A 27,097-nucleotide genomic window follows, 5' to 3' on the forward strand; every position below is an offset into this window, starting at 1 on the left:
TAATGAACATTTTGTTAAACCTGTTTTAGAATTATTGTAGATGGTATTTGAAACTGCACTAAAACAGAGTCTAAGGGTAATATTAATAAGCTCTATGAATTTATTAGTAACTTTTACAAATTTTGAAAAGTTTTATGTTCCAAAAGAAAAGGTAGTCCTCGAAATGTTTTTTTAAAGCCTTTACAGTACATTTTGGCATTGCTCAAAATGTACTGTCAAACTGTTTCGAAACATTTTTATTAAGGAACCAATATCATTTGAGAACTACTTTTTTGAAAATAATTTTTAATATTAATCAAGTGATATTTTTGTACTTTTTTTTCTTATTCGTATGGATGGTCATCTTAATATAACACTGTTTAACAAAACGGGTCCTTGTCAAGCTTCAACTTGTAAAAAACATAAATCACAGTCTTTTAGCTCATATTGACTAAGACCCATTCAAATAGAACATGGTCCAAAATAATTTGAAAAAATACTAAAGCAAGTTATAATAACCTGCCGTAGAGAAGAGAAAAAACTTTGTTGCCCATCCACGAGTTTTTTACCATATATCGTCTTACAATAAATAAATACATAAATAATATTCCTGATAAAATATATTATATGGCCTAGGCAACAAACAGTTCTTAATTAACTAATATATAAATATATTTATTTTTCTATTTTTTTTTAGTTCTTGACAAAAAAAAACCGAACTTGGATTATCTGGAAATATCTTCCAATTGTTTTGGTCTATAAAAATAGTTATATCACAGATTGCTCTGATGATTACTCTTTATTTTTTAATATAACATCCCTAATCTAGTCGATTTTAGATTAATTATACATGAACTGTAGTTTTTTTTATTTTAATCTAAGAAATGTACAGTGTAATGGACTTAATTACTTACTTTTTTACACAGCTATTTTAAGAATTCAGTTAGAATATGTTTCAAGATATTTCCAGATAACTTTCGAAAAATTTAAACTTTGACTTCTAATAATTATTATCAACGAAAAATATTTCTTTTTTTAATCCTTTCTGATTTTAATACTTACATTACTGCGAACTTTTTATATACAAAAAATGTCATCACATTACTTCCAATATATACAGAAATTCTAACTGGCCAATGTATATATACCTCGTCATGTTTTAAATGCCCAGTTTTTTTAATAATCTAGCAGTCATATAAGTAATACTCCTATAAGGCTAGTAAATACTTTTAGCATCTGACAAGAGAGTGCGACGGCAACAACTTGCAGAATGTCATAAACAAGGGTAGAGAGAGAAAGAATGGGTCACGTGGTATATCCTTCTTAGGTTTGTTTCAACTCGCCGCAAAACTGTCACCGAACGATCACGCTCGTGCGCAGTAATTCAAATGTGTTACAACCGAGATTTGACGGTTATCGGACGATCCTATTTGCGTACCAACCTACCTTGGGATCGTTTAGTTACGATTTCAGAACGGTAATTTCGGTACATGGTCCAAGTTGAGAAATGTTTGGGTTAACTTGCGCATTAAAGCATAATGGCAGGGATTATCGATTTTTAACAGCTGATTTTGGTCATGCGTCCGGCTGATGCTTCTGTCTTGGTTAGTTTTTATGAATTCGAATACGTGTGCGTTATACTTTTCCTTGTGAATTTGTGTGGAGTAAATCGTTCGGAAATTTTAATTAATTTTTTATTTGTAAAATAATGTTCAAAGATTCTACCACTGCAATGAAAGAATGAAATAACAGGAAACTACGCATAACAGGATCATAAAAGAGAGGATAGGTAAGTGAGTTAGTGAGTACACAGTTGAAACAACACTTACCAACAATTACTGGATTCTGATTTTCCATTTCAAGAATAATAATTATTATTACAGCAAATTGCAAACAAAAATAATAGGAAACTAAACGTTCTCTAACCCAGTGTGAGTACATATTATCAAAGTAAAACTTCTGAAGGCGGATAAGGGTAGGTAAACTAATTTTATTTCTTCCGAGTGGTGGTACTTCCTAGGTTGACGTTTTGTCTTTCTGGGCATGATGATGGTAATTGTTTAAGTCCCGAAACATGCCGCTGCCCTGCCTTTTTTGAAGCATTAAAATTTAAATAAACATCCTAAAGATTGTGAGTTATTCGTCCCCTTACCCGCCTTCAGAGGTTTTACTTTAATAAAAAATAATAGGGCTATGTTATGAAATTCTAAACAAACACAAAAAACCAATCGATACACGCACGCTTGACACTTTTGACAGTACCGAAAACAATCCACAAAGCGTTCCAACGTTGATATTTTTTGCACTGTCGCGAAACTATTGGAAGTTTTCACGAAACTATTGGAATTATTAGTATTGCATAAAATGTTTTGTCTGCTGTTTACAAAATCAGTATTGTTTTATTTTTAAATTTCGCGCCTCTAAATTTAGTCACACTAAGACAATTATAATACTCTAGATATTTAGCAAAATAGGCGAGAAAATTTTTAAAATTTTACTTTTTCATAAAATTTTTCTTATCCATCTTTAAGTGATACGTAGCGCTATCATAGAATAATTAAATGAAAACAAAAAATAATTTCTATGATAATATATAACAACATAATGTTATAGTTATAAAATCAAATTTCAGTAATATCGAACTTTATATAATGTTATTATATACTAGCTATATAGGAGTATTACTTATATGCTAGCAGTAATGTGATATTTATTTAAATTAATAACTCTGTATTTTTAAAATATTTTTTAAATTCAACCTAAAGAAATTTGAAGTGAAAAATATTTTAAACCTACAGAATAGTCTACGTAACAATCAATTCAATTCAAATAATAAAAAAATAAACAAACAATATTTTTTGAATCTTAATACTAAAGTATCCGCAACGTTCATGGTTAATTTACAATTATTTGTACAGCATGCAATTGATTTAAGTTATTTTCTCATTTTATTTATTTTTTTTTTCGTATGAACACACATTGGTGCTTTGGTTATATTATTTTTTTCTTTTCTTTAATCACATGTGCTTTTTTAATGATATAGTTTTGCTCTGAAAAGAAAACAATAAAGTTCATTCAAGATTTCGAATCAAATAAAATTGGTTGACGAAGGTTTTTGTAATTTATATTACCTTGCGTCAAAAAAAATATATAGGGGTAAAAATTGAGAGAATTCAAAATCCAGAATGAAGAATATTCGTGTGTGCTTTTAGTCGATGAGATTTGATGACGTGAATTCTAGCTAATATTTTAATAACTAACTAATAATGATGGTTGGAATATTTAGAGCCCCAAGCAAAGATTCTAATGGTCAAGTTTGAGGGCACATTTTTTTCTCTTAAACTTGGCCATTCTTATCATTTTCCTTACATAGTGTTGAACGTTACGGATTAAATGATTGTGGTAGTAGAGTGTTTTTCAAAAATAAAAATTAATCACAAAATATTAAAAACAAAAATTTAATAGAATATTAATTGTAAATGTCTGTATCCAATTGCATATTGTACTTTTTTATGGACTTTTTAAAAAATAAAAACTATATATAACACATTTCATTTTTTTTTTCATTATAAAAATTATAATTATGGTAATTAATAAAACAATTTTTATGGCCTCAAACATAGAGAAAACTACTCAATAAGAGTAGTAGTAGTAGTAATTATATGTCGTTGAGTTCCTATAAAGTTAAAAAAGTAAGCTTCAGCCCAGATACAGCTCACTTATTTTACTTAGGGACATATAAATAAACAAACAAATTATAAAATTAAAAACTACACAATAATTTAAATATATGAATCAAAATAAACTTCTTTGAAGTATATGAGCATTATTTTATATTGTTTTTGGCATTTTACATATATGAATCCATACTTCAAATTACCTATTATATTATCTTTAGAATTACTAGTTCTGATTAGATACGAGGTTTGTTATTAGGATCTAAAAATGAGCTCCGAATTTGTCCTGGTTTGGAAACTATTTATTCCAATGTGGAACATGCATAAATAATAAATCACCTTTGAAGTAGCTATGCGCTATTTATACCAGGTGTCTCGGTATTTCTGATCCAATTAAAGAAGTCAGACAGTTGCATAGTAAATTTTATACTTTTCCAGTGTACCAGATATACAGCATAAAAACATAGAATTAGTCTGGTGAAGATTTTAGTTTCCTGAAGTATTCCTGAATAAAAATAATAAAAAGTAATAAAAATCACCTATTTGCATATAATAACTTTTGCCTATAATTAAAGTATTCTATTGGAACAGTGGTACTGAAACACCCATTATATATCTGTAGAAATATACAGTATAATCCAAAAATGACAATTGACAGTTGAAAAAATTCTCGTGTAATTTCCCATAAGGATTTTGTTTATCTGTCATCTTACAAAACACACTTGATCAGAAAACTAACCCTCAAAATCTGACGATGTCAGAAGAAAGAATAGTCTTTAAATTATTTTTAAATAGAAGGCAAATTATCCAAAATTAAGTTATAAATTATGTAGAGTTTTATAACTATAAAATGAATAAAAAAAATCATGCAGTTAAAAGAAATCCTTTGTCCAATCTTAGTCCAAGGGGAATAGCGAGATCTTGCTGGGATATAGGATACAGACATATACAAGGTGTTTAATGAAACTGGTTCATTAAAAGTTTTTCATTCATTCATAATTTCTGTATAGAAAATTTTAAAATCAGACATACCTACTGATACGTTCTTATGACTGTGCGTGACCAAAACCTGTATTTTATGTATTACACCATTTTTAATTTTACATTTTTTTTGAAAATATCACTTTAAAACGTGGAAACGAACTACTATGGGGCGCAATCACACCTTAAATCGCATCTGACCCGGATAAGCAAACTGACAGGCACTTCTGGAAGTACCAGATAAAAGGAAATATTTAAAAAAGAAAGAATACCTGGAAATAACTCGAAACATTCAATTTTATATCTAAACAAGATCCTAAAGACCTTTTAATGAACCAGTTGCATGAAAAGTCTTTATATAACAAACCGAAATAAACACTCCACTACCGATACATGTACAATTTTGACAGGCCTGCGCGTTAAGACGCCTGTCAAACGAGACCTCTCGAGAAAAAAGAACGGTTATGTTCAACCCTTCTCTTCTCCCGTTCGTCTCTATAATGAGATCAATGTTGCGAACGCCGCGTTTAGCATTTGCGGTTATTGTTGGCGTGCGAACGGGCTGAGCCCTGGCACCGTTCCTTGCGCCGTGGGTTCCTATTGCGCCCGTTCACTTCACGAGCCTTGTTCGAGCGGTCCAGGTGACCGCGGGTCGCCTGCTTGGCCAGTTTCTTCACCTGCATCTGCAAATAATCCAATATACCTAAATTAAATTATTTCCATAACCTTAAAATGAATACAAAAAATAATATTGTCGAATATTCACAAATAATAGTTACTTATTAGTCCATAAATTACGTCAGGCGTTATTGAAGATTTTTTGACATCTTCCCGCACTGGCGTGATGTCGATATTTATCACGGTCGTTAAGGGAGCTGGCAGCTATAATACCTACATAGTAGAGGTGGGCAAAGATTGAATGAGTTTCGTTTGAATTTATCGTTTGAGTTTTGATTGAACGTCTCTCGTTCATTTAAACGAGTATTAAAAATGAGTCGTGAGATTCGATTCACTGCTTAGAATACGGTTCGTTTAATTGAATCGTAGTCAGCACGGATCCATAACATTTAAACGATGAGCCGTAAAAAAGAATCGTGAGAATTGAATCGGATCACAATGCGATCGTTCGATCAGAGTCGTGAGAATTGATTCATTGGTTACAATACGGTTCGTTCAATTGAATCGTGGCCAACATGGATCCATAAGATTTAAACGATGAGCCGTAAAAAAAAATCGTGAGAATTCAATCGGATGCGATCCGATCATTCGTTTCTACTGCGGCGCTGCGATGATATAGGCATAGAGTCAGGCACCAATATTTAGACTTGAACAAAAACCCTAAACAAACATCATGGGCATAAAATACAAACGATAAGAAAGTTATAAACAAGAAAAAAAACTTATTTATACTGCGCTTAGTACGGGAGTATCTGTAATGTTTTTAATTTTCACATTAATATTTTTGTTAAAATAATATTACCCACTATAAACCATTAAATATCGGACTAAAGGACGAAATCGTGTTTTATGCAACTCTAAATAAATATTGTTGGCCTCTGCTTAATAAGATAAAAAAACGGCGTCAGCGATGTTATAAAATGAAGATCGCAGTCAGTTTATATGTAAAATTATATGGGCAATGTCATCGATGTTCATTTTCAAGCCAACTGGATACCATTTTTTTCGATCATGCGGTATTACATACTATTTATTATGATTATTAAATCGGAATTAAAACATGGCTCTAAAAATATTAAATTGCCTAAATAAGAAGTAAAATAAGCCTTAAAATAAGAAGTCTTTAATAAACAGTATATATGAATTGGATTGATAATTTAATATTATTGGTAATATATTCAATCCAATTACGCCAGTGTCAGAAGGTGTTGAAAAACATATGAAATGACTGTATGTTTCTTTTTCTGGTCCCTTAAGTAATTGTCTGGCCAAATTATCGCCGGTAGTGCCAGTTACGATTCTTGTTTTTATGAAACGTAAATTGTGCATGTGGATCGTTCAAATGAACGAATCGTAGGAGTAGATTCAATATGAGAAATTGAATCGTGTGATTCGGTTCACTAAAAAAATCGTAATGCCCATCACTAATATCCTTGTATATATATTTTTAAAGTAGATCAACCTAAGGCGTTTATGGACTAAGACTACTAGATGGCAGGACCGGTTTCCCTACAGAAAAATATTTTTTGTTGCTCTGAATTTTGAAGCTATCAATAAAAACAGAGAAAATAAAAATCGATAATTTTCGGACTGTGCCAATTGGTTACTAATCGACCAGATACTTTTTATCTATTAGATATGCTATAAAAGCTGGCAATTATTCAATTCGACCATTGTAAATACCCGACAAATTATTCAAGGCGGTGACTCGACTATCGTAGATAGGTAGAGGCAGGAATCTGGCCTCTACAGGCCGAAATGTTTTAGTGGACGCCGGCGCCGTCTATATGTACGATGGTCGCAGTCGCTTTTGCTGGTCGGTCCGATCCGATGCAGTGCGCGCGGAGCCTTACATTTATTTCAACGTAAACTGAAAATTACGTGTCGCTCGCTCTCGCCGATACCTATTCAGTGCGCGCGGAGCTTTATCCTGGTCGCCTGTATGGAAGTTCTGTTTCTTCTAGTTCTAGAAAATGTTCTTATTTTTTTTTCTTTGTAGTTGTAGTGTAAAATTAGATTAATTTATTAAGTTTAATTATAGTGTTTAGTGTAGCATGTTAGTGTAGTCTACCAAAAATAGTTTAGTAGTGTTTTTATAGTTTATTTTGTAGTTAAGTACTAGGTGAAGGGATAATTTTGTTATTTCCTTTTGTTTGATAAATTACTAAGTTTGATAATTTGTTCAGTGTAGAATACAAGAATGAGTAGTTGTGTAGTGTTTTTAAGAGATTATATTCGTTTATTTTGTAATTGAGTAGTAGGTGAAGGGGTATTTGGGTATTTCTTCTCTTTTATTTTTCTTGTTATAATTGTAGTAGTTCTATTAAGTATTGTGAGAGATACACTATATCTTCCCTCAACTTCGTTGAAAAGTGCGTTATCATATAATCTTGGTTTTCTGGTAGCCGAATATACGAAAAAAAATCTGATCAAATTTATTTGAAATTAAATTAATCTAGCCTTATTAATCAAATTAAACTAGTCACATAATAATAATAGTTAGTTTCAAAATACTATACAGGGTGAGTTTCCTACAATGTTCTCTATGGGCATCTCGGAAACTACTGGAGATAGAGAGTCGGTTAATGGGGAAAGAATTGCAGTTTTGTGGGGTCATAAATATGCGCCTTTCGGATTTTTGAAAAAGTTTATCGCTTACTCTAGATATTTCGAAAAAAAAAAAACAAATTTTGGCTATTTTAAAACTTAATAAATTAACCTAATTCCATTATATACTATTTTAGACAAAAAGTTGTAGATAATCACATACCTAATGAGTTTGTGTTTTCTGATTTTTTCTAAAGCCTGTAATTTTTGACCATAGTTGGCCATGACTTCATAAAAATCGCCATTTTTAAGTTTTTCGGCGATATAGGTATATATGTTTTTTTTTCGAAAAATTACAGTAAAATACAGAGTTATAATTATAGCCAATTCTTTTGTTTCTTTGGCGAATTTCGCTTAGTTAGCATGGTATTCTTACTCTGTTATCATTTATAACATAAAAACATAGAATATATTATTAAACGGTTCTTTACGATTTACATTATGCAAACTAGAACTTCATAATATCACTACCCCATACACTTAAGTTATTTTAGAAAATGTTCTCCCGTACCGCCTCTTCGAGGGGGCCCATGCATTTGGTCCACCTCTTCCGATCCCTGAGTTTGCATAATTGTGATATACATAATTTTTAACATTTCTTTCATTATGGGGGGGGGGGAGGTGTCATAATGAAAGTCATGTTGGAACCACCCTATTGATGCGAGACTATCTAAATTTAACTTTTCTAACATGTCTTGAAAACCGTTCTCTAAAAAACGTAAATAACGTTCACCGGTCAACGTATCCTGGAATGGCCAAGAAAAGTTGAACCAATAATCCTACACGCTTTTCTTCATTTAAAAAATTCATATTTACAATTTTTGTTTAAGCAAGTTGTAAACTTTTGAACATTTAATGAAGAATGTAAAAAGTTTTATGTTTTCAAAAAAAAATATCGTAAAATTCGTAAAACACTCAATTTACAATAAAATAATCTAAGAATGAAATGATTCTTTTATAAAGCTGCATTAAATCAAATTAAAGTAGGTATGTAACTTTTTCTAAATATTAATTAACAGTAATTAGCATTATCATAAATTATAAAAAATGTACCAACATATCGAAATAATAATTTCTTTGTTAATACGGTTTAGAATTTTTAAAATAACAGGCAAAAATAATCCACAATCTACAATAAAATAAAAGTTCCGTTTAAATTTCTTAATCAGCTGATCACTATTAAAGATGCAGAAACCCGGGCTATATTATTACATTACTCTGAGGAAAATAACGAAAATAGTCGATATTTTTGACTCCGCCCCGAAAGGTTCACGATTTGTCCTCCAGCTCATTTTGTCTAGCCGGTTTTTAATTTTTTTCGCAACAACGTTACGTGCATCCGAAGAGTGTGGGCAAAAAAAGGGTAAGTCATTTGAGTGCCCTGGTATATTTATTTCTCAATATATTCTTTTTTTTTCAATTCTCTTTTCGTTCAATTTCGCAACAATATATATATAGTAGAGATGGGCAAAAATTGAACGAAAGTATTTAATTATGCAGATAAATAATAATATACAATATTAAATTGCGATAAGAAATAATTAGGCAAATAGGTCCATACAAAATCAAGGTGTCATTTTTAGAAATTGATACCTATAACTTTATATCGTTGAAAAGGGTTAAACGCCAGCATTTTTTAAGTTCATAGCCAACTATGATTTCCATTTAAAAAAAATATATTTTTTTATTTCTGACAATAAAAGCAAGTGGGGTAGTCACCACTAGATTGTGCTTAAAAAAGTGCCATGAGAATTTTTTTACAGAATTTTATTGTTATGTGCAATTTTCAAATGGTCGAAAATTTAAAGGCCCCATATCTCAGTTGGCAGTGAAGATATCGACAGACGGTTTATGACATTAAAGATGTCTCCGAAATCGAGTCCATGACATCCATGTCGGTTTTGCTCTATCTATTTGTTAAAACAGAACAATTACGACCACCCTGTACATTATTTTCATATTTATTTCATGAATTTTAATTTTTAATTTTGAACAATTGAGTCAGATTTCGACATATTTTTGTCTAGAAACATGTTTTATTTTAAATTAATGTATGATTTTCTCACATATTTACATTATTTTTGGCGCCAAAAAAATGAAACTTCTCTTTCCCCCACGTGGGATTGCTTCACCCCTCCCCTACTCGATTCCCTTACGCAATAATGGATGCCCCCGTGTGAATAAAAATAGTTATCGTTACCTTCTGCGCTTGACGGTTCTTGGCCAGCTGCCCCGGCCCCAAAGGCACCGGCTGCGCGCGATGGCATCGGTGCGACGCCGCGGCGGCGGAAGGTGTAGGTACGCCCACCTGCTCCGCGGGGGCTGTAGGTTCACCAGCAGTGTGCACCAGTCGCCTTAACCAGTCGGCGTTGTACCGCTGATTCGGACGACGGATAAGCACGTGTTCCAGATAGAGTAATTCGGGTGGGAGTATCATTGGTTCCAGCTCGATCTCCTCCTCCACATCATCATCCTCCTCTTCGTCAGCAATGTCGGAGGGCGAAGGCGTGCGTATGAGCGGGTGGCGGCTGCCGTTACGCACGTACACGCTCATCGACGGGTGCTCGATGAGCAGGTTCTCGAGGGGGGAGGTAACCAACTGGACCGGACCTGTAAGGAAGACATGTTTTCAGTAAATTACAATAAAGAGGGTTAGTTGGGGTAATGCTAAACGATTTTAACAAAAAAAATTTAACAAGGTTGAAACTTTGCTGTTGGCACTGAAAATTCTAAAACGGTATATTTTAAGACACTTTTTTTAATAGGTGCTTTCATAGACAGCTAGAAATTTGCAATAGATTCCAAAAAAGCTCGTTTACATTTTCCCCATTAGTGGAGTGCTTTAAGCCCTTATGGGTAGGGCATTCAATCCCGAAATCCCGGGATTGTCTTTTCTTTAATCCCGGGATTTTCGGGATTCATCATTACATTTTTTCCTTAATTTAAATCGTACACAAGTCTTTCATGATAGTACAATATGCGCTTATAAACAACCCTGAATGTTTGATCAAGTTTGAAGATGATGAAGATCTAGTTTGAGTGATAATACTCTTGATCGGCCTGTTTTTTTTAAGAAATTGTTACTGCATAAGTTGTTATTTTAGTATCTCTTAGTAATCCTGTGTTATGCTGTATTCGATTGGTTATGTAAATTAAATAAAAAATGTATATTTTAGTTCCTTTTATGTTTTTTTTTTGTTAAATAAACTTATATGTTATGTTGTTTTGTAATGGGGATGACGTTTAATTTATGTTAATGTTTTTTTTGTTCAATAAAATTTTGTAAAGAAAGAAAATATAATATAATTCCAACGTAATTAATTTTCAACGTAAAAAATTATAATCCCGGGATTGAAAATTTCTTTCGGGATTGAATGCCCTACTTATGGGATACAAACCTCGGAATTCATTTACTGTGAACGAATTTTTATAAAACTTTTTGCATTGTATTGTTAATAAGATATATTACAAAGTTTACCCATTTACTGTATGTCTGTCCGTTCTGTAGCTACGGGGTATCCGTGAGAGGGGAAACGATATTCTCTCCATGTTTTTCGTAAAAAATTAGACGCGTCCGATCAATAAAAATTCGACAAATTTGCAAGTAGCCAATAAAATGAGTGGGCGGAGCGATTTGCGGTGACGTACTCGTCAAGTCGACGTATAAAATATATTGTTGTTTATTTAAATGTTTTTTGTCCGCATTCCTTTCATAGACACAGGTCCAGCAGATGAACTGTAAATTCGTTGCTTTCTCTTTAGTATTTAAATAAACACACATATACAAATGCATACATGCAAGATGTATTCCGGAAAAGTTCTGTATCAGGATTCCTATTTGAGATTTTCACTCCAAACCTTTTACAAAATATATGTTTAATGGTAGTTCACATTTCAAAAACATTTTTAAAGATATACAGGGTAAGTCAAATATATATTTTATTTTTCGAGTTTAGTGTATTTGCTATAAAATTCTTGTATTTATTCGAGTTTAGTGAATTTGCTATAAAATTCCGGTTCCAAAAACACCTTAATACCATAGGGTATACTAAATGGTCTTTGAATTATGACCACATCCATGAGGACGTCAATCTAGACGTTCAGGAACCTTCGTATGAGAACTTCTAATCGAGACGATCGACTTATTGTAAGTTTATCGCTAAGAAACAGCCGTTTGCCAGCTTTTCAAATTGATAATGAATTGCACTTAACACATTACAACTAACATATTATACGTATATATTAACTAACGGACTACAAGAAGAAGATTAAATGAAGCAAATCTTATTTCAAGAAGGCCTGCTTCGGGACCAGAACTTACTAGATGTGTTGACAAGGCCCAATAGTAAAGGCATGGTCTTAATGTAAAAATTACGAAAAAATGTTAGTGCCTTTTTAAAAACCGAATATTTCCAACAAAAATAAAGCTAATGAGATGAACCAAAAAACAAACCATCGAGAAAGGATGTATCTAGATGATAAAATGATTTTTACATTTCTTGCTGTTTTAACATATTTCACAGAGTGTTTCAAACTGTCATCAAAATATCAACATTTTGTTTTCCCTCGTATAATTAACAGATGGGAAGTTTCATTTTTAATTTAGAAAAAGATACTAAAAAGTCTAATAATTTGGCAACACACTGCTTAAAGAATCATCAAAATCGGCCCATTAAAATAAAATATATATACCTTTAAAATACATCAAAGTTTTAAGGTGCCCATCTTTCGTGCCGGTGAATGTATTTCAAAAACTATACATTTTAGCCATATACTTTTCTGCAAAATAAAAACACTAAATCACCACAATACACCAAAACACTTTTACTTTTACACTGGACGCGCGTTTCGCTAACCATGTTAGCATCATCAGCAGATGATTATAAACTGAGATTGAACTTAGTTTATAATCATCTGCTGATTATGAACTTAGTTTATAATCATCTGCTGATGATGCTAACATGGTTAGCGAAACGCGCGTCCAGTGTAAAAGTAAAAGTGTTTTGGTGTATTGTGGTGATTTAGTGTTTTTATTTTGCTGTGTAACACCAAAGGTTCCAACCCTCAACTGTAATATACTTTTCTAATGAAACAAACCTTTATTTTTTACTAGAATTCAAAAATCAATTAATATATAGGGTGTTCCATTACAAAAACTTTGATGTGTAACTTTTTTTGGGGACTCCCTGTAGAACTCTACATAATTTTAGAAAATGCTTTAAATTGACTTACATAAGCTCACAAAATTTCACTTCAATACAAACTTTTGTTCTCCTTGCAAAAACCGCGTCGTATATGACGCGCCACCCTGTATAATTCGATTTCAATCAAAATTTCAATGATTAGAATATAAGCAGAATTCAATAAATTTACTTAGAAAAAGAATAAAAAAATCAAAATATTAGGAAGGAAATAATTAAGAATTTACTAAAATTATTAAAATAAAAAATTAAAAGTAACGAAAAAAAATGGGTAAACATATTTACTATTTTATCTATAAAACACAATACAGAAGGTTTCACATTAATACATTCACAGTAATTGAATTCCGAGGTAAAAGTCTCTGGGCATTCCACTACAAAGAAAAATCAAAAATGTCATATTTTCGGGTAAACGTAAACATATTGTTTAATGTGCTATAAGTGGTAGGTTTTAAATGGGGATAATAATAAACAATGAACTATACAAGTTTATTTTTAGTTGGATTATAAGTGTATTTAAAGAATGTTTACAATGTCCCCAAAATTAAAAAAAAATTGTCTCCATGGGGGAAATAAAAGATAAAAATGTTTATTTTAAAGACTGTTATCTATATTAAAGACTGTACTTTATTACTATGGGATCAAAAGTGTAAAAAAAAGTGTTTACTATTACCCCAAAATCAGGTTTACAATTGCCCCGCCTCGTATTTTACTGGGGCATTTGTAAACACCTCTGTGCTTCATTTCTCGTAAAAACTAACCCCAAATTGTAACATGCATTTTACCAATGTAACAATAAATAAAACTGCTACGTATATAGATTTTCCTACCTTATTTACAAATTGAAATTATTAAACAAGATTTTACTAGTTTCAAAGTTCTACAAGTTTTAAAGCAGCTCTCCAACAAAATGTTCTGGCGCCATAAACAAATAGCACTAGAAACTCAATACAAATCAAAGATGTGGGAACCAGTGTAACCAGTCAACTTATTCTCTAACCGTCAAATTCAAATGTTATTGGACCTGTTTACAATAGCCCCTGTTTATCATTGCCAACTGACCCTAAACAGGGACTGTTCCAAAAAAATCGACTATTTCTTTCTTAATTTAATCGAAAATCTGCAGGGTAAAATCGAAGAAGGTAAACGGGGATTAGGCCGAAGGAAAGCTATTCTGGTTGAGAAATATTCATCAATGGACAGGCATACAGGACTTATTTATTTATTTATTTATTCATGCCAGTACAAAAATAGTTTACACACGTCAATATATAAAAACAATATACTAATATAAAATAGAAAAACTTAAATGTGAAAAATACAAAAAAGCACTAACATAAAATTGGAAAAGTTTTACAATGCAAAAATTCACAAGATACAAACCACAGATATTAAAATTCACAAAACATTTAGTCAAAATCTGTACGACAAGAACTCGTCAAAAGAGTAAAATGCGTTTTTAACAAGAATCTCCCTCAGTTGTCTGCAAAAAGAACTGTAAGGTAGGCCCCTGATACTCTCTGGAAGAATATTAAAAAAATTAATGGCCCAGTATCCTGGTCCATCTTGACATCCCTTCAATCGCCAGTACAGAGGTATCAGATTATTTTTATTACGGGTGTCATAACTGTGCACGCCCATGTGCGTCTGCAGATGCTCAGCCCGCCTTGCAAAGCATAGGTTCTCAAATATATATATTGCCGGAACTGTAAGAATACCAAAGGAAGTGAAAGCTGCCCTGCAATCGTCCATATATCCCAGCCCAGCCATAACCCTCACTACCCTTCTCTGTATGTCAACTTCCAAGTACTCCAAGTCGCTGCAATTAATAGAACCATCTGATGAGGAAGAAAAAGATGAAAGTCTACACAGGAATCTGCACGGAACCTTATCAAAAATGTTGTTGGAAATGACAAAAAAAATACTGTGAAAGTTTGAGCTCTTAATAATAATATTAAGAGGTGCGCATCAGTAATTTCCATTTTCCATTTCGTCGGCTTTATGACGAAAAGGCGTATCTCGATTTTTGCTACTTTTCAGGAGAGCGATTTAAAGAAAATCACTTACTTTATGCGGCCAATAAATGTAAAGTCTTTAATTTTTTTATAGCGATTTTGTATTAACACTTAAACGGAGACATTGAGGAAACGCTCTGAAAATAAATTGAGCGTAAATTCTAATAAATAATTTATTTTTAGTTGTTTAATAGAGATAGGCCTTTTTGTTATAATAATAATAAATTTATTTCCGAACGAATAGTATACATACGCCCATGTAAAATAAATTTAAAAATGTAAAATAAGAAAAAAAATAATACAATATTCACATTATGGAATACTTATAAGAAAATATAATACATACATACAAGAAAAAATCTGAAAATCGACAAAAAATCAGAAACAAATATTTTTAAATACTTTTATTCGCGTTGGATTAGATCAACTGAAAACAAAGACAATTTTCATTTCAGAAGCAAAGAAAATAATCAATTAGAATACTCTTATCTAGCTTATTTTAATAATATTGTTTTTTATACAAAAATTCATTTTTTTTAACTAATATATTTTTAGTAATTATTTAGTTAATTGAGGGCATTAATACAGGGCATTTAAACTCGCGGTCTATTTAATAAAAACCAAACTAAACAAAACCAAAACATGTTTCTTCGTTTGTTTTTTTATACAAATAACTGTGGAGTAGCAGTTTCTGTTTTCCCAGTTCAATGATAACAAATTGGACTTCCATTCTACGTACTTATGCTGGATGATGATAAGCACAATAAATACAATTTTCCAAAAATTGGCAGGGATGACAATGCCAATGGCCTGACAATGATAATGAGATGAAAATTATTGTATTTTTAGGGCAAGTTTTTGGTTCGCTAAAATGTTCCTAGAGAAATTATGATTTCGGGAAATTTTCCATTAGGGCAATTTTCGTTTCGTTGTTTTGCTTTCGATCAAAATTTTCCTTTTATTCGGCCATTTATTCTCGGACAATCTATTGCATACCCGATACAGCTATGTGTAGAGTCTAGCTCATTCTAACAATGGTTTTTGGCAAAAACAGACTATAAAATCACACTGTAAAAGAGAGCTGCTGCCATGATAGAAGTTTTATTTTGTCCCAAGCAACCGTCAGAAAATAATTAGGTAGAATGTTGTGATTTTCTCTCGCATGCATTTCCATAACTTAAAACAAAAGGACCTATCTCAAATTCCATATTCCATATTTCTTGTAATATAACAATTGGTATAACAATAATTGATATAACAAAGAGTCCTATCTCAACATACGTCTCTTCGTCATAACGAAGAATTGTAGTATTTGAGATGGGGCAAATTTTTAAACGAATATAAAATGAAAAAGGTACAATAGTGAGATGCGCAAATTCGCTATGTTAAAATATGACCCATTGGGCATGTCATGACGTTGATATCTCAAAATCGCCAAAAATCAAGATACGCCTTTTCGTCATAAAGCCGACGATTTGATTAATATATGAAATTTTTTACCTATTTAACGAGTTATACGGACTAGTTAGGGCGAAACATATTTTTATTGTAGAGAATTGCACGCTCTACTTAAATTTGGATTGATGATACATTTTAACATTTTTTCAAGTTTTTGATGCAACTATCAACTTCATAGGAAATCATCAACTTGAATCATAATATTTTCATAGGACATTTTTCGTGGAGCTTTTAATTCTTTATAAGTTATATTTATAAAAGTTTTTTAATATTTTGTATAGAAATCTCATTTTTTGTTATATTGTTATATTATTATATTGTGTGAATTATAGATTTTTAACCTGATAACTTACGATCTGTACAAAATATCAAAAATTTTTATAAACTTATAGAAAATCAAAAGCTCTACAAAAAATGTCCTATGAAATTTTCCCCTAAAGTTGACACGCAAAAGTGAAATGTGGTAAAAAAATTAAAAAATAAAAAATTTTAATATTTATCATCAATCCAAATTTAACCTTATATATCTTTTGAACCAATAAATATAAATATACCAAAAAAATATTAGAGACCGAGTTCAATTCTCTTGTAGACGTTCAAGAATATATTTCGACCCAACTAGTCCGAAAACTCGTTAATGAGATAAAAAATTCGAAGGATGTAAAAAAATTAATATTACGGGCTCAAACTTTCACAGTATTTTTTTTGTCATTTCCAACATTTTCAATATAATTAAGAAATAAATATGTCGATTTTTTTAAACAGTGTAAATAAGCACTTTAACCAGAATGCAAAACATGTTTTAATTAGCTTTAAACAGATATTTAACACAAGTAATTCTGTTTAAACACATTTAAAAGCACATTCATAAACTTGTAATTAATTTCCAAATGCGGGACTTTCGTATAATCTTGAAGCTTCTGGAAACTTCACGAGCATATAAGGGTATTATAACATATATAGGAAAACCGATAAAAGTTGACGTGCACGTCATTCAAAAATATGACGAATGTACTTAGTAATTACAGTTGAGGGTTGGAACCTTTGGTGTTACACAGCAAAATAAAAACACTAAATCACCACAATACACCAAAACACTTTTACTTTTACACTGGGGACTATTATTTATATATAAACTCAAAGTTTAGTTTATAATCATCTGCTGATGATGCTAACATGGTTAGCGAAACGCGCGTCCAGTGTAAAAGTAAAAGTGTTTTGGTGTATTGTGGTGATTTAGTGTTTGTATTTTGCTACTTAGTAATGCTGACACGATTACTCTTTATACTTTTACTTTTTTATTTTAGACACATTATATACATATTTTTTAAATCTACATTATTACACAAATTATAATTAAATAAAGATAATAGTAAGCTTTCGGAATTAAAGTTAAAACATGTAAAGTTATAGTTCATTAACATTATTTTTCACTAAATTCTACTCATAGTAAACTACTCAGTGTAAACTGATGTTAAGCGCAGCCGTTTAACGGGAAAATGGGGCTCGCCATGATTTCTTTCCTGTTCAAAATAATTGAGTAGAAACGAGACAAGTTGCTGATTCCGACTATTTAGTGACTTTGACATTTTATTGCAATAAAAATCACAGTAAACAAAACGCACCTAATCACAGGTATGTTAAAAAAAGGCAAACTCAAATGAGGGCTTTTCAACATCAAAGTAGGTTGGCTGTCAACCAACTTGGATGTTACGAAGCCTTCCAAATCGACTTTGATAAAACAGTTGATACCATACAAACAGCGTAAAAGTGAAACGCGCAGCGTCCAAGTGTATTTGATTCAAGTAGGCTTCTGACGACTGTTTTCTTCAATATAGGCGGGATGATACGATCAAAGTATATTTGGACCAAGTACAGTTGAATGCATGTATAGGAGCCGGGACCTTATTAGGCCACACGCCATGCCACGCCACCCCACGTCATAAAGATCGTGATGACGTGGATAAATTAATGCTTTTTATAATTTAATGTTTTTCCATTTAATTACATGTATTGCTTACACACTAGACAACACGCCACCCCACGTCACGCCATCCCACGCGACCACACGTGTGATGGACGATTCGTCTGTCAAAGATCTCATGTGTACACTCTTTTCCACGTCGCGCGTCGTAACACGTGGGCTCCCGTGGGATAGCGTGGTGTGTGGTCTGATGGGATCCGGGCATTAATCACCGCGACCTTACAGATCTATTGTGTGTTCCCCTTTCTTGAGTTATAACGAGTTATAACTCACCATACGGTCTCGGGGCTTTAGCAAAAGCCAGTATCTGAGACGGCTCCACAGAGGCCAGCTCTCCATCCTCGATATCAGCCGTACCAAAGTTCATGGCACGAACGGTTGTCGTCTCGGCGCACTAAGTGATAAGGTGTTCTGGTGCTTCCCTATTTTCCCCACAGAATCGCCGTTGTTCCTCAGCCTACTAAGGTATTCGTTGAGGAGACAGTGTCCTGTTAGAAATCCCGCAACAATCCGAAGATTGTTTTTACTTTAATCAAGGAATTTTTTCTATTTTTTTCGGTCATAAGTTCTGAGGAACTTTTTCGAGTATCTTAAGACAGTTGGAGGACTCCCATTCCAGGTTACGAATGGAGTCTTCTATGTTCTTCAGTTTCGCCTTTAGTTGGTTTCCGCTTGAACGGTTCTGGTCCAGTTAGTTGTTCTCTCCTTTTCTAGCTAGATCATTTGCTTTTTCATTGCCTTCTATCCCTTGGTAAGCGGGCACCCAGAGTAGGGGGACTTTATATTCTTTGCCTAATTTGTTCAGCTTCTCTAGGCATTCTTTGACCAACTTCGAATTGATGGTTACTGAGTTGATCGCGTTTAGTGCTGCTTGACTATCGGATAAGATGGCTATTTCCTGTTTTCGATAGTTAGTTCCTATATATAAGATAAATCGTACGCATCTTTCGATAGATTTTTGCCTGAAGGATGCTGAGGTAGGTGCTCATTGGTTCAGGGTATTTAGTTTTCGGCCCAAATACTCCTATCCCTGCTTTAGTTTTGGAAGCATCAGTATACCACGTTATGATATGGACTTTTACATGCCGAGCAAACGTTTTTCCCTTCCAATCCTTTTTTTACTTGTAAATTCTTGGCATGTCATCCACTGGAAGTTGGAGAAGTGGAATTTTCTTTTTGAGGATGTTCCAAGCCCCTGATCTGAAAATTCTCCCAATACTGTTTCCGTCAATGACCATTCTAATCATTGTCGCATTGGCATAACTACCGACGACAATATGCAGTGGTGTTAGGTCTAGGATGACCTCATTTGCTGCTGTTGGGCATGTTTTCATAGCACCTGTGATGCAGATGCATGCCAGTCTCTGTACTTTACCCAGGTTTTGCCTTACTGTACGTTGCTTTAGTTTTGTGTACCATGCTGCCATATAACTGTACTTTTAATAATGCTGCGCGCCTCACGTCTGCGCTCTTTGTATACTATTGACTGTTTTATCTAAGTCGAGTTAGAAGGCTTTTTAACATCAAAGTAAGTAAGCTGGCTGCCAACTTACTTGGATGCTTGGAGGCCTTCCATCCCGACCTTGGTAAAACAGTGGATACCATAGGAACGGCGTAAAAGTAAGACGCGCGCAATATCTAGGTATATATATTTATATGGCAGCATCTGTTTTGTCGAAGTACACTTTGACCGTGTCAACCAGGCTTAATAGTTTCGACGTCTTTGATGACGAGCCCGTCAACTGTTATTGATTTCTCTATACATGTTTTATGTGTGACAATAAAACGATTATACCTGTTTGCGAACTGAAACAGGGCGGCGGAGTAACGAACCAGCTCTCGTCCATGGCGGACGTCCGGTTGGTGTTGTGTCCTCCGCTGTTAAGGGACTCGCTGGACGAGGCGCGTCCGAGTCGTACCCGCTCCAGTCCGTCCCCGGTCACGTTGTCCTCCTCCTCCGAAGAGTACCTGTCTGAATCGCCATCGGATTCGCGATCGACCAGTGTCCAACCGTCCTCGTGCTCAGTTGTACGGAGATCCACCTAGAGAACATAAAAATAAATAATTATTTTTTGAAAATTATCGGTTTGTGATTTCATGTTATTAATAAAGGCAGGATTAATACACTAGTAGTCTTAGTCTTGCCGCAAAAATTTATTGCCGTATAAAGCTTGATTCTCACTATGCCTTCCGTTTCCATTCCATATCCGTTCCGTATTTTTATTTTATTGACGCTATACGTCAGCTTCCGTTCCGTATCAGTTCCATACTTTTTATGGTACAATTTATATCATTACCAAAGTTTTATTTGAAAAATTTGTATCTTTTGAAAAAGGTTATAGTTTTAATTAAAAGGCGAAAGAATAAATAAATATCAGCAAACTTTTAACAGAGCTGGTACAAATGTAAAAACTTGACAACGCTGTTTCCGATACGCTTCAATCCGTCCTCCAAAAAAATGTATGGAAGGATGTGGACCGGAAGGGAAACGGAACGGATAGTGTACATTGTCGATATAATATTTTATGTAAACGGAAGGGAGCTGATATGGAAGGTATAGTGAGAATCAACCTTAAGTCATACTTTTCTGAAAAGGTCAGAGCATTTTCGTTTTAAATGTAAGAAACTATACAGTGTGTCCAATTAAAACGACATGTATTTAAGTAATATTAAAATAATGACGGTTTAAGAGTTAAAATCCACGATCTTATTTAAAAATAGTTTTTAGCCAAACTTAAAGGATACTAGCAACCCATTGTAATCAGTGGGAAATTTGTATTTTTTATATAGGGTATTTTGCCCTATCTCATAAAATAAAGTGGTGGGGAAAGGTTAAACTTGCTTATTAAAATAAGGATTACTCTGATTTGGGCTAGCCGATTTAAACAAACCAAATTGCTCGGGGCTCGTTTCAAAGAGCTTTTCTTTCTTAATAATTCTCCGTATAAATTTTGTTTCCATAGATATTTCCACGGTAGCTAGACAGCTCTGTTTGAAATCATAACAGATACTGCGCTTTTGGATAAAAATATATAGCAGGTTATATTTTTTGCACAGTTAAATAGAGCACGAAATTTCCAAAATATCAGCGCAAACCGCAACATTCTATCTTTTCTTCAACGGGAAATATTAAGAGAATCATGTTAGCCTGCCGCCTAGGATTATAAGTTATAAGATCTATAAATTATAGCATTAGGTTAGTAAACAAAAAGAGGTAAATAAAAAAATAATACCATACGATCGAAAAAATGGCATCCAAGACGGCTGAGGAATAACAATCGATGATAATTTTAGGCGAGGTCAAACTCTAGATGTAATTTACTTAGTGCCAGAACTCTTCTCTATTTTTTAATGGCGCTTACTGCCAGTTGGCCTTAGGGTGCATCCACACTATCCTAGAAACGGCGTATCGGCGTAACGACCTTGAATCGATTTCCAGCAATGCTATTCGCTGAAAAATGTTCTGTCAGAAACTTTATCTGTCAAATTCATCTGTCAAAAAATCTATTCAAGGTCATTACGCCGCCGCCGTTACGCCGATACACCGTTTCTAGGATAGTGTGGATGCACCCTTAAGAAAGTTATAATTTATTTTTATATTGAGTAAAAATAATTTTTAAATGGTGTAATTTAAAACTCGAGAAAAAATATTTTTATTTTATTAATTATATTAGTATGTCTGGAAACGTTCTATCCCCTGTTAATCTTTTCATAATTGGTGTTAATTTTTGACAAGTTTTATGTCAATTTTTAGTAAATGATTAGGCGTTTTTGATGCCATTCTTTTCCGACCATACGACATTAAATAATATTTATAATACTGATAAATAAATTCAAACTGAATACATATTACGTTATATTTTTATTTATATACTAAGTTGTCACTAATAATTTTATATAGAGGGTATACACAAAGATCGTTCAATAAAATACTATTTTTAGAAATGAACAAAACCCTTCATAAAAACCACCATGGTATCTATAAATAAACACCAAACACATGATTACTTTGAGTTTATGACACCTGTATGAAAAATAAATGAAACCCTAATATTCGCAATATTACAATAGGAAAGTATAGAACTAATAAGAGCAGGTTCAGGTTCATCAGACTTTAAAACATCTAATAAAAACAATCACAAAGGTAGTATACAGGGTGTTGAAAAATGCGCGGCCAAATTTCAGGGGGAGATTCCTCATCAAATAATATGAAAAAAAGTTCCTATACACATTGGTCAGGAAATGCATAGTTTTAAAAATACAGGATGTTAAAACTTTATTTAAAATTTATATCTTTCACAGTCACTTTGATTCTCTTGAATGAAATGTTCGATAAATTATGACAAAAAATATTAAAAAAAAATGAAAAAGAAAATTAACTTTAGGTTTTAAAAAAGTTGCGTTGGTGCAAATTTTAAAATTGTTTTTAATGAAAAAAAATTGTGATAGACCCCCCAAAAAATTCAATAAAATTTGATGTGAATCCCATGTTCAGAACCCGAAATATAGTAGATCGAAATTCTACCAGCCGCCGCGCGCCGTTGTATTCTCTCACTTACTTTTTTTTGTACTAAAATATACTATACTGAGTGTTTCACTTACCCTCGTATTATTGTCGTCGCCATTGTCGACCCCTCCAGTAGTGTCAGTTCCACCTAAGAAATAACTGGCGAAACTCTGGAACATCGTCTGAAACAAACGAAACGAGAGCTCATGAACGACTGATAAACTTTGTACCAAAAAATATATACATATATCAAGTTATAAAGATTTTAAATTATGTTGTATTCCGGACTGGCTAGCGATAGTAGGTCTCCAGAAAAAATCCACAACGCAGAATATTAATATGGGTCGAGATAATAACAATTATTATAGTATTGCAAAACAAAAGTATCAAATAGAAAAAGTACAGCGCTTAAAAATGACTTAAATGTTTATTTAATTGTAATTATATACAGTGGTTTTATTCCTACTTAAATATATTTTACAGATGTTTTATAGATGAGTTTAGTAGGTCTGTAGAGAAAATAAATGTAACCTAGAATTTGTTGATATCAGTTATTTGAAAAATTCTAAATTTCTACTTTTTTATAATTTTAGTAGGTATATGTAGGATTTCTATCATTTTTATGAGCCCCTGTAATATTATAATATAATCAGACAAACTTTACTGTTCAAAACAAAGGTGTCAAAGATACACAAATCAGATGTAAACAATGTGTAATGTTTCATCTAAAGCGTTTTTTGGGTAAAATCTGTGCTTAGGTATACGAGTATGTTGTGATACTATCTTTTTATCAAAATAGGACAAAAACTGTATAGGATGGAACATACAAAGTGCATGTATAATTTGTGGAATTTATAACAAAAATAAAAATATAAACTTTCACAAGTTAATATTTTTGGGACAGCGGCGTGCAGCAACGCCGGTATATTTTGTCTGCGTCTACTCAGATACAAAAAAAAGCAACGGAAAAAGTTTTGGTCAAATGTAAGTGTTATATTTTTTTTTATTTTTATATGAAGTTATAATACAGTTCGGACCACCCTGTATATACAACTTATAAATACATATATGAATTTTAATTCGTAAATTCAGTTTTTTATAAACTTTAGTATTGGGTTTTATTATACAGGGTTGTAACTAACTTACTAAAAGTTGGACTTCCTGTGCAATAATTTCGTGAGCAAATCCTAAAACATTATTTTTCTGTCAGAACCATGTCTCCTGAGCATTTTGTTTTTTGTCTCCTGTCAACATATACCTTGGTTAATTTTAAAGAGCGAAATGAACTTGCCAGTGACAATTTGCAATTTTCAATCATTTCTTTTGGATGGTATTTTTCATTATGACGAGGTGGCTATTTGTGTGATTTGTGTTACATTTGTTTATACACTATTCTGTTTACAGTTTACACTTTTTCTCTAGATTAAGAAATCGAATTTGAAGGTGGCATGTGTGTTGGGGACAACTTATTTGTCGTTTTTTTCCTATGTCCAGGTCGACGATGCAAAAAACTCAACTGTATATGCGTGTGAATGATTTTCAAGCCAACTGTGACGCCGTTTTTTAGATCGTTTGGTACTTAGGTTGTTCTATTTGGAAGAAAACACTTTGAGAGTAGGAAAAAAACCACAATACTTAAAGCTGACTTAAATCCTTGTTTGTATCTTTAACTATACTGCATATAAACAAGACTTAAATGTTTGTATAATTGTTATTATGGCAGTTTGTTCTAAATTTCACAGATGTTTTATATTCGCATAATACATGTACTTATAAACTTCTTATGGTAAACTTTTTACTTTTTATGGAATTTTCAAGGCTATGAACTGAAAACGAGTATTTTAATGATACGAGAAAAATGCACGCTGCAAAAATCACGACAGAACAATAGAGTTGTCGACAAAAGAATCGCAGATACGGTTTTGTTTATACTGAGTGATTCTACATTAGTAATATCAGAGTAAGTAGATCGCCGAGTAGCGACAGAAACCATCGGCTCTTTTGATGTGGTGGGACCAAATTTTCTTTCTCTCTCTTTTGACGTGTTTGACAGATAGACTACGTATTTAACTGCTCAACTTATGAAGTGGTCCTATAAACATGGTATACACTGCTCATAATTTGAAGTGGAATTAATTATAAAGTTTTATACATATTTTTTTTGTTTTATTTTATCCTTATTTCTAAATTTGAATGTATAAAATATCTTACAGCTAATAAATAATTAAAAAAACGATTCGTTGCCTGAGGTATACTTGAAATAAAGTATATAAAGATATTTGATAAATGGCAACAGTGGCAACTTCGCTTCTTCATATGACAGATAACCTACTTATTTCGCGCAGCCGCAAAGAATATTGAAAACGGGACTGTCGCTACTCGTCGGTTTAGTACCGCTTAAATTCCTGTCCCGATATTGAAGGATGGCTACAGAATTTCAATGCATTTCCTACATAAGTCTATCCTTGTGTTGTAGGAGGTTTGACTAAACAAGGGTGAACCTATGTCTTGAAACCATTCGACTCGATTTTCTGTCCTCCTTCAATACTGGGACCATAGACAAACAGAAAAATTAAAAGACTGCCAGAAGACATACGACGCGCAGGCAAATGTTCCTGTAGCGCATCGACGCAAGTGCCGAAATACGTCCATCTAGCTATCTGTGTTTCGACTAGTTTCGACACTAGTCCGTTAGTCTTAGCATATTCAGAAAGAACACGCTAACCTCCAGCGTTGCCAATTTGTGGGGAATTACCCAAATTTTGAGGAATCCGGAGCCGATTGGGAATTTTGTGGGGATTAGCAATAGGCGGCGAAAATAAGGGGAGTGTCAACATTTTATTGCTGATTAAAAATGGCGTAAAATTTTTAGCTTTAAAAACGGAGCGGGACGATATATCTTTCCCAACTTAAAAAGTATAATCTGCTTTTTACTTGTGCTTCCCTTTGCAAATGCTTCAGTTGAAAGAAATTTTAGTGACCTCAAATTATTTAATGACTATTAGGGAAGGGATTAAAAAACAAGGAGGTAATTTACAGTTTAATCCCTCTAACATATATAATAAATATTGTATTTTTATTAAAATTATTTTTTTTTGTTAAAATAATCATATGGGGAATTTTTGGTGAATCGGGACATTTTTCTCCCCAAATTGGCGAATTTCATTTAGATTTTTGGGTAGTTTAGAAAATTGACATTGGCAACACCGCTAACCTCATTCTTTTGTTTGTTGACTTTGTTGTTTGCATTGATCCATGCTTGATCATTTTTTAAGAAATTTTTGATTGTTAATTTTATTTTTGTGCAAACTAAACAGTTGTTTTTTATTAAAAAATAGCAGACAAAGGTAAGAAAGGTAATGTCCATGCAGAAGTATTTATTTCACAGGCTATTCTTTCTAGAAATTATACCATCCAGCCCTCCTATTTAATTATTAAATGAAAGTGTGAAAGAGATATTATGTTAAAAATTAATTCGGCTATTCTGTTAAAATATCATCCGGCCAGTCTAGGCCCTGTTGTGAACCAGAAGGAAGCTGTGCAGAAGGTCTGCTAAGTTGGATGTTGGATATAGAATGGAAGGAATATCATGGCCGAGAACAAGGCATAATTGTATGTCCCTTGATGTAGGGGGGTAGGTTTGTTTCTAATAGGCAGTAAAACCAAAAATTCTACTGTGAATCTTCATATTCTAGGCCTGTAAAGATAAATAATTCCTGGAGCCATTCGAGGTATAGTACTCAAGTCGGATCGAATCAATTGATAGCACGATGAAAAGAAATAATAGCCATCATAAAACTGTAAATATGTATATAACTAGTACAATGTAGCTATTTAACTGTAAGTACAATGTAGCTAGATATTTAGTAGAATAGGGGTATTATAAATTAATACAAAATACAATAATTGGTCATTCTTTCCATTCCCATTCAATTCTTCCCATTTAATCGTTTTCCCATAAAAAGGAAAATTAAAATTAACAGTGCCCTTAACCAAAAATAGTGAAATAA

The 27,097-nt window shown here is 32.7% G+C and overlaps 2 protein-coding genes across 3 annotated transcripts in view; one reads left to right on the forward strand and one right to left on the reverse strand.

The window, feature by feature from the left end:
* Positions 1-27,097, forward strand: part of LOC115878144 (uncharacterized aarF domain-containing protein kinase 5) — a 98,182-nt gene that overhangs the window by 2,073 nt on the left and 69,012 nt on the right. The window lies entirely within an intron of this gene.
* Positions 2,311-27,097, reverse strand: part of LOC115878149 (tumor protein p53-inducible nuclear protein 1) — an 80,012-nt gene continuing 55,225 nt past the window's right edge. For both annotated transcript variants that reach the window (XM_030894530.1, XM_030894531.1), the window contains 4 exons: positions 23,183-23,269; positions 20,376-20,622; positions 10,123-10,532; positions 2,311-5,320 (listed from right to left, as the gene is read on the reverse strand). In XM_030894530.1, the coding sequence (XP_030750390.1) occupies positions 5,165-5,320; positions 10,123-10,532; positions 20,376-20,622; positions 23,183-23,266 (897 nt within the window). In that variant the 5' untranslated portion in view covers positions 23,267-23,269 and the 3' untranslated portion in view covers positions 2,311-5,164. The remainder of the gene's footprint in view (positions 5,321-10,122; positions 10,533-20,375; positions 20,623-23,182; positions 23,270-27,097) is intronic.

The sequence above is a fragment of the Sitophilus oryzae genome, unplaced genomic scaffold (assembly GCF_002938485.1).
Source record: "Sitophilus oryzae breed Bouriz unplaced genomic scaffold, Soryzae_2.0 scaffold_1500_pilon_pilon, whole genome shotgun sequence".
Classification (NCBI taxonomy): domain Eukaryota; kingdom Metazoa; phylum Arthropoda; class Insecta; order Coleoptera; family Curculionidae; genus Sitophilus; species Sitophilus oryzae.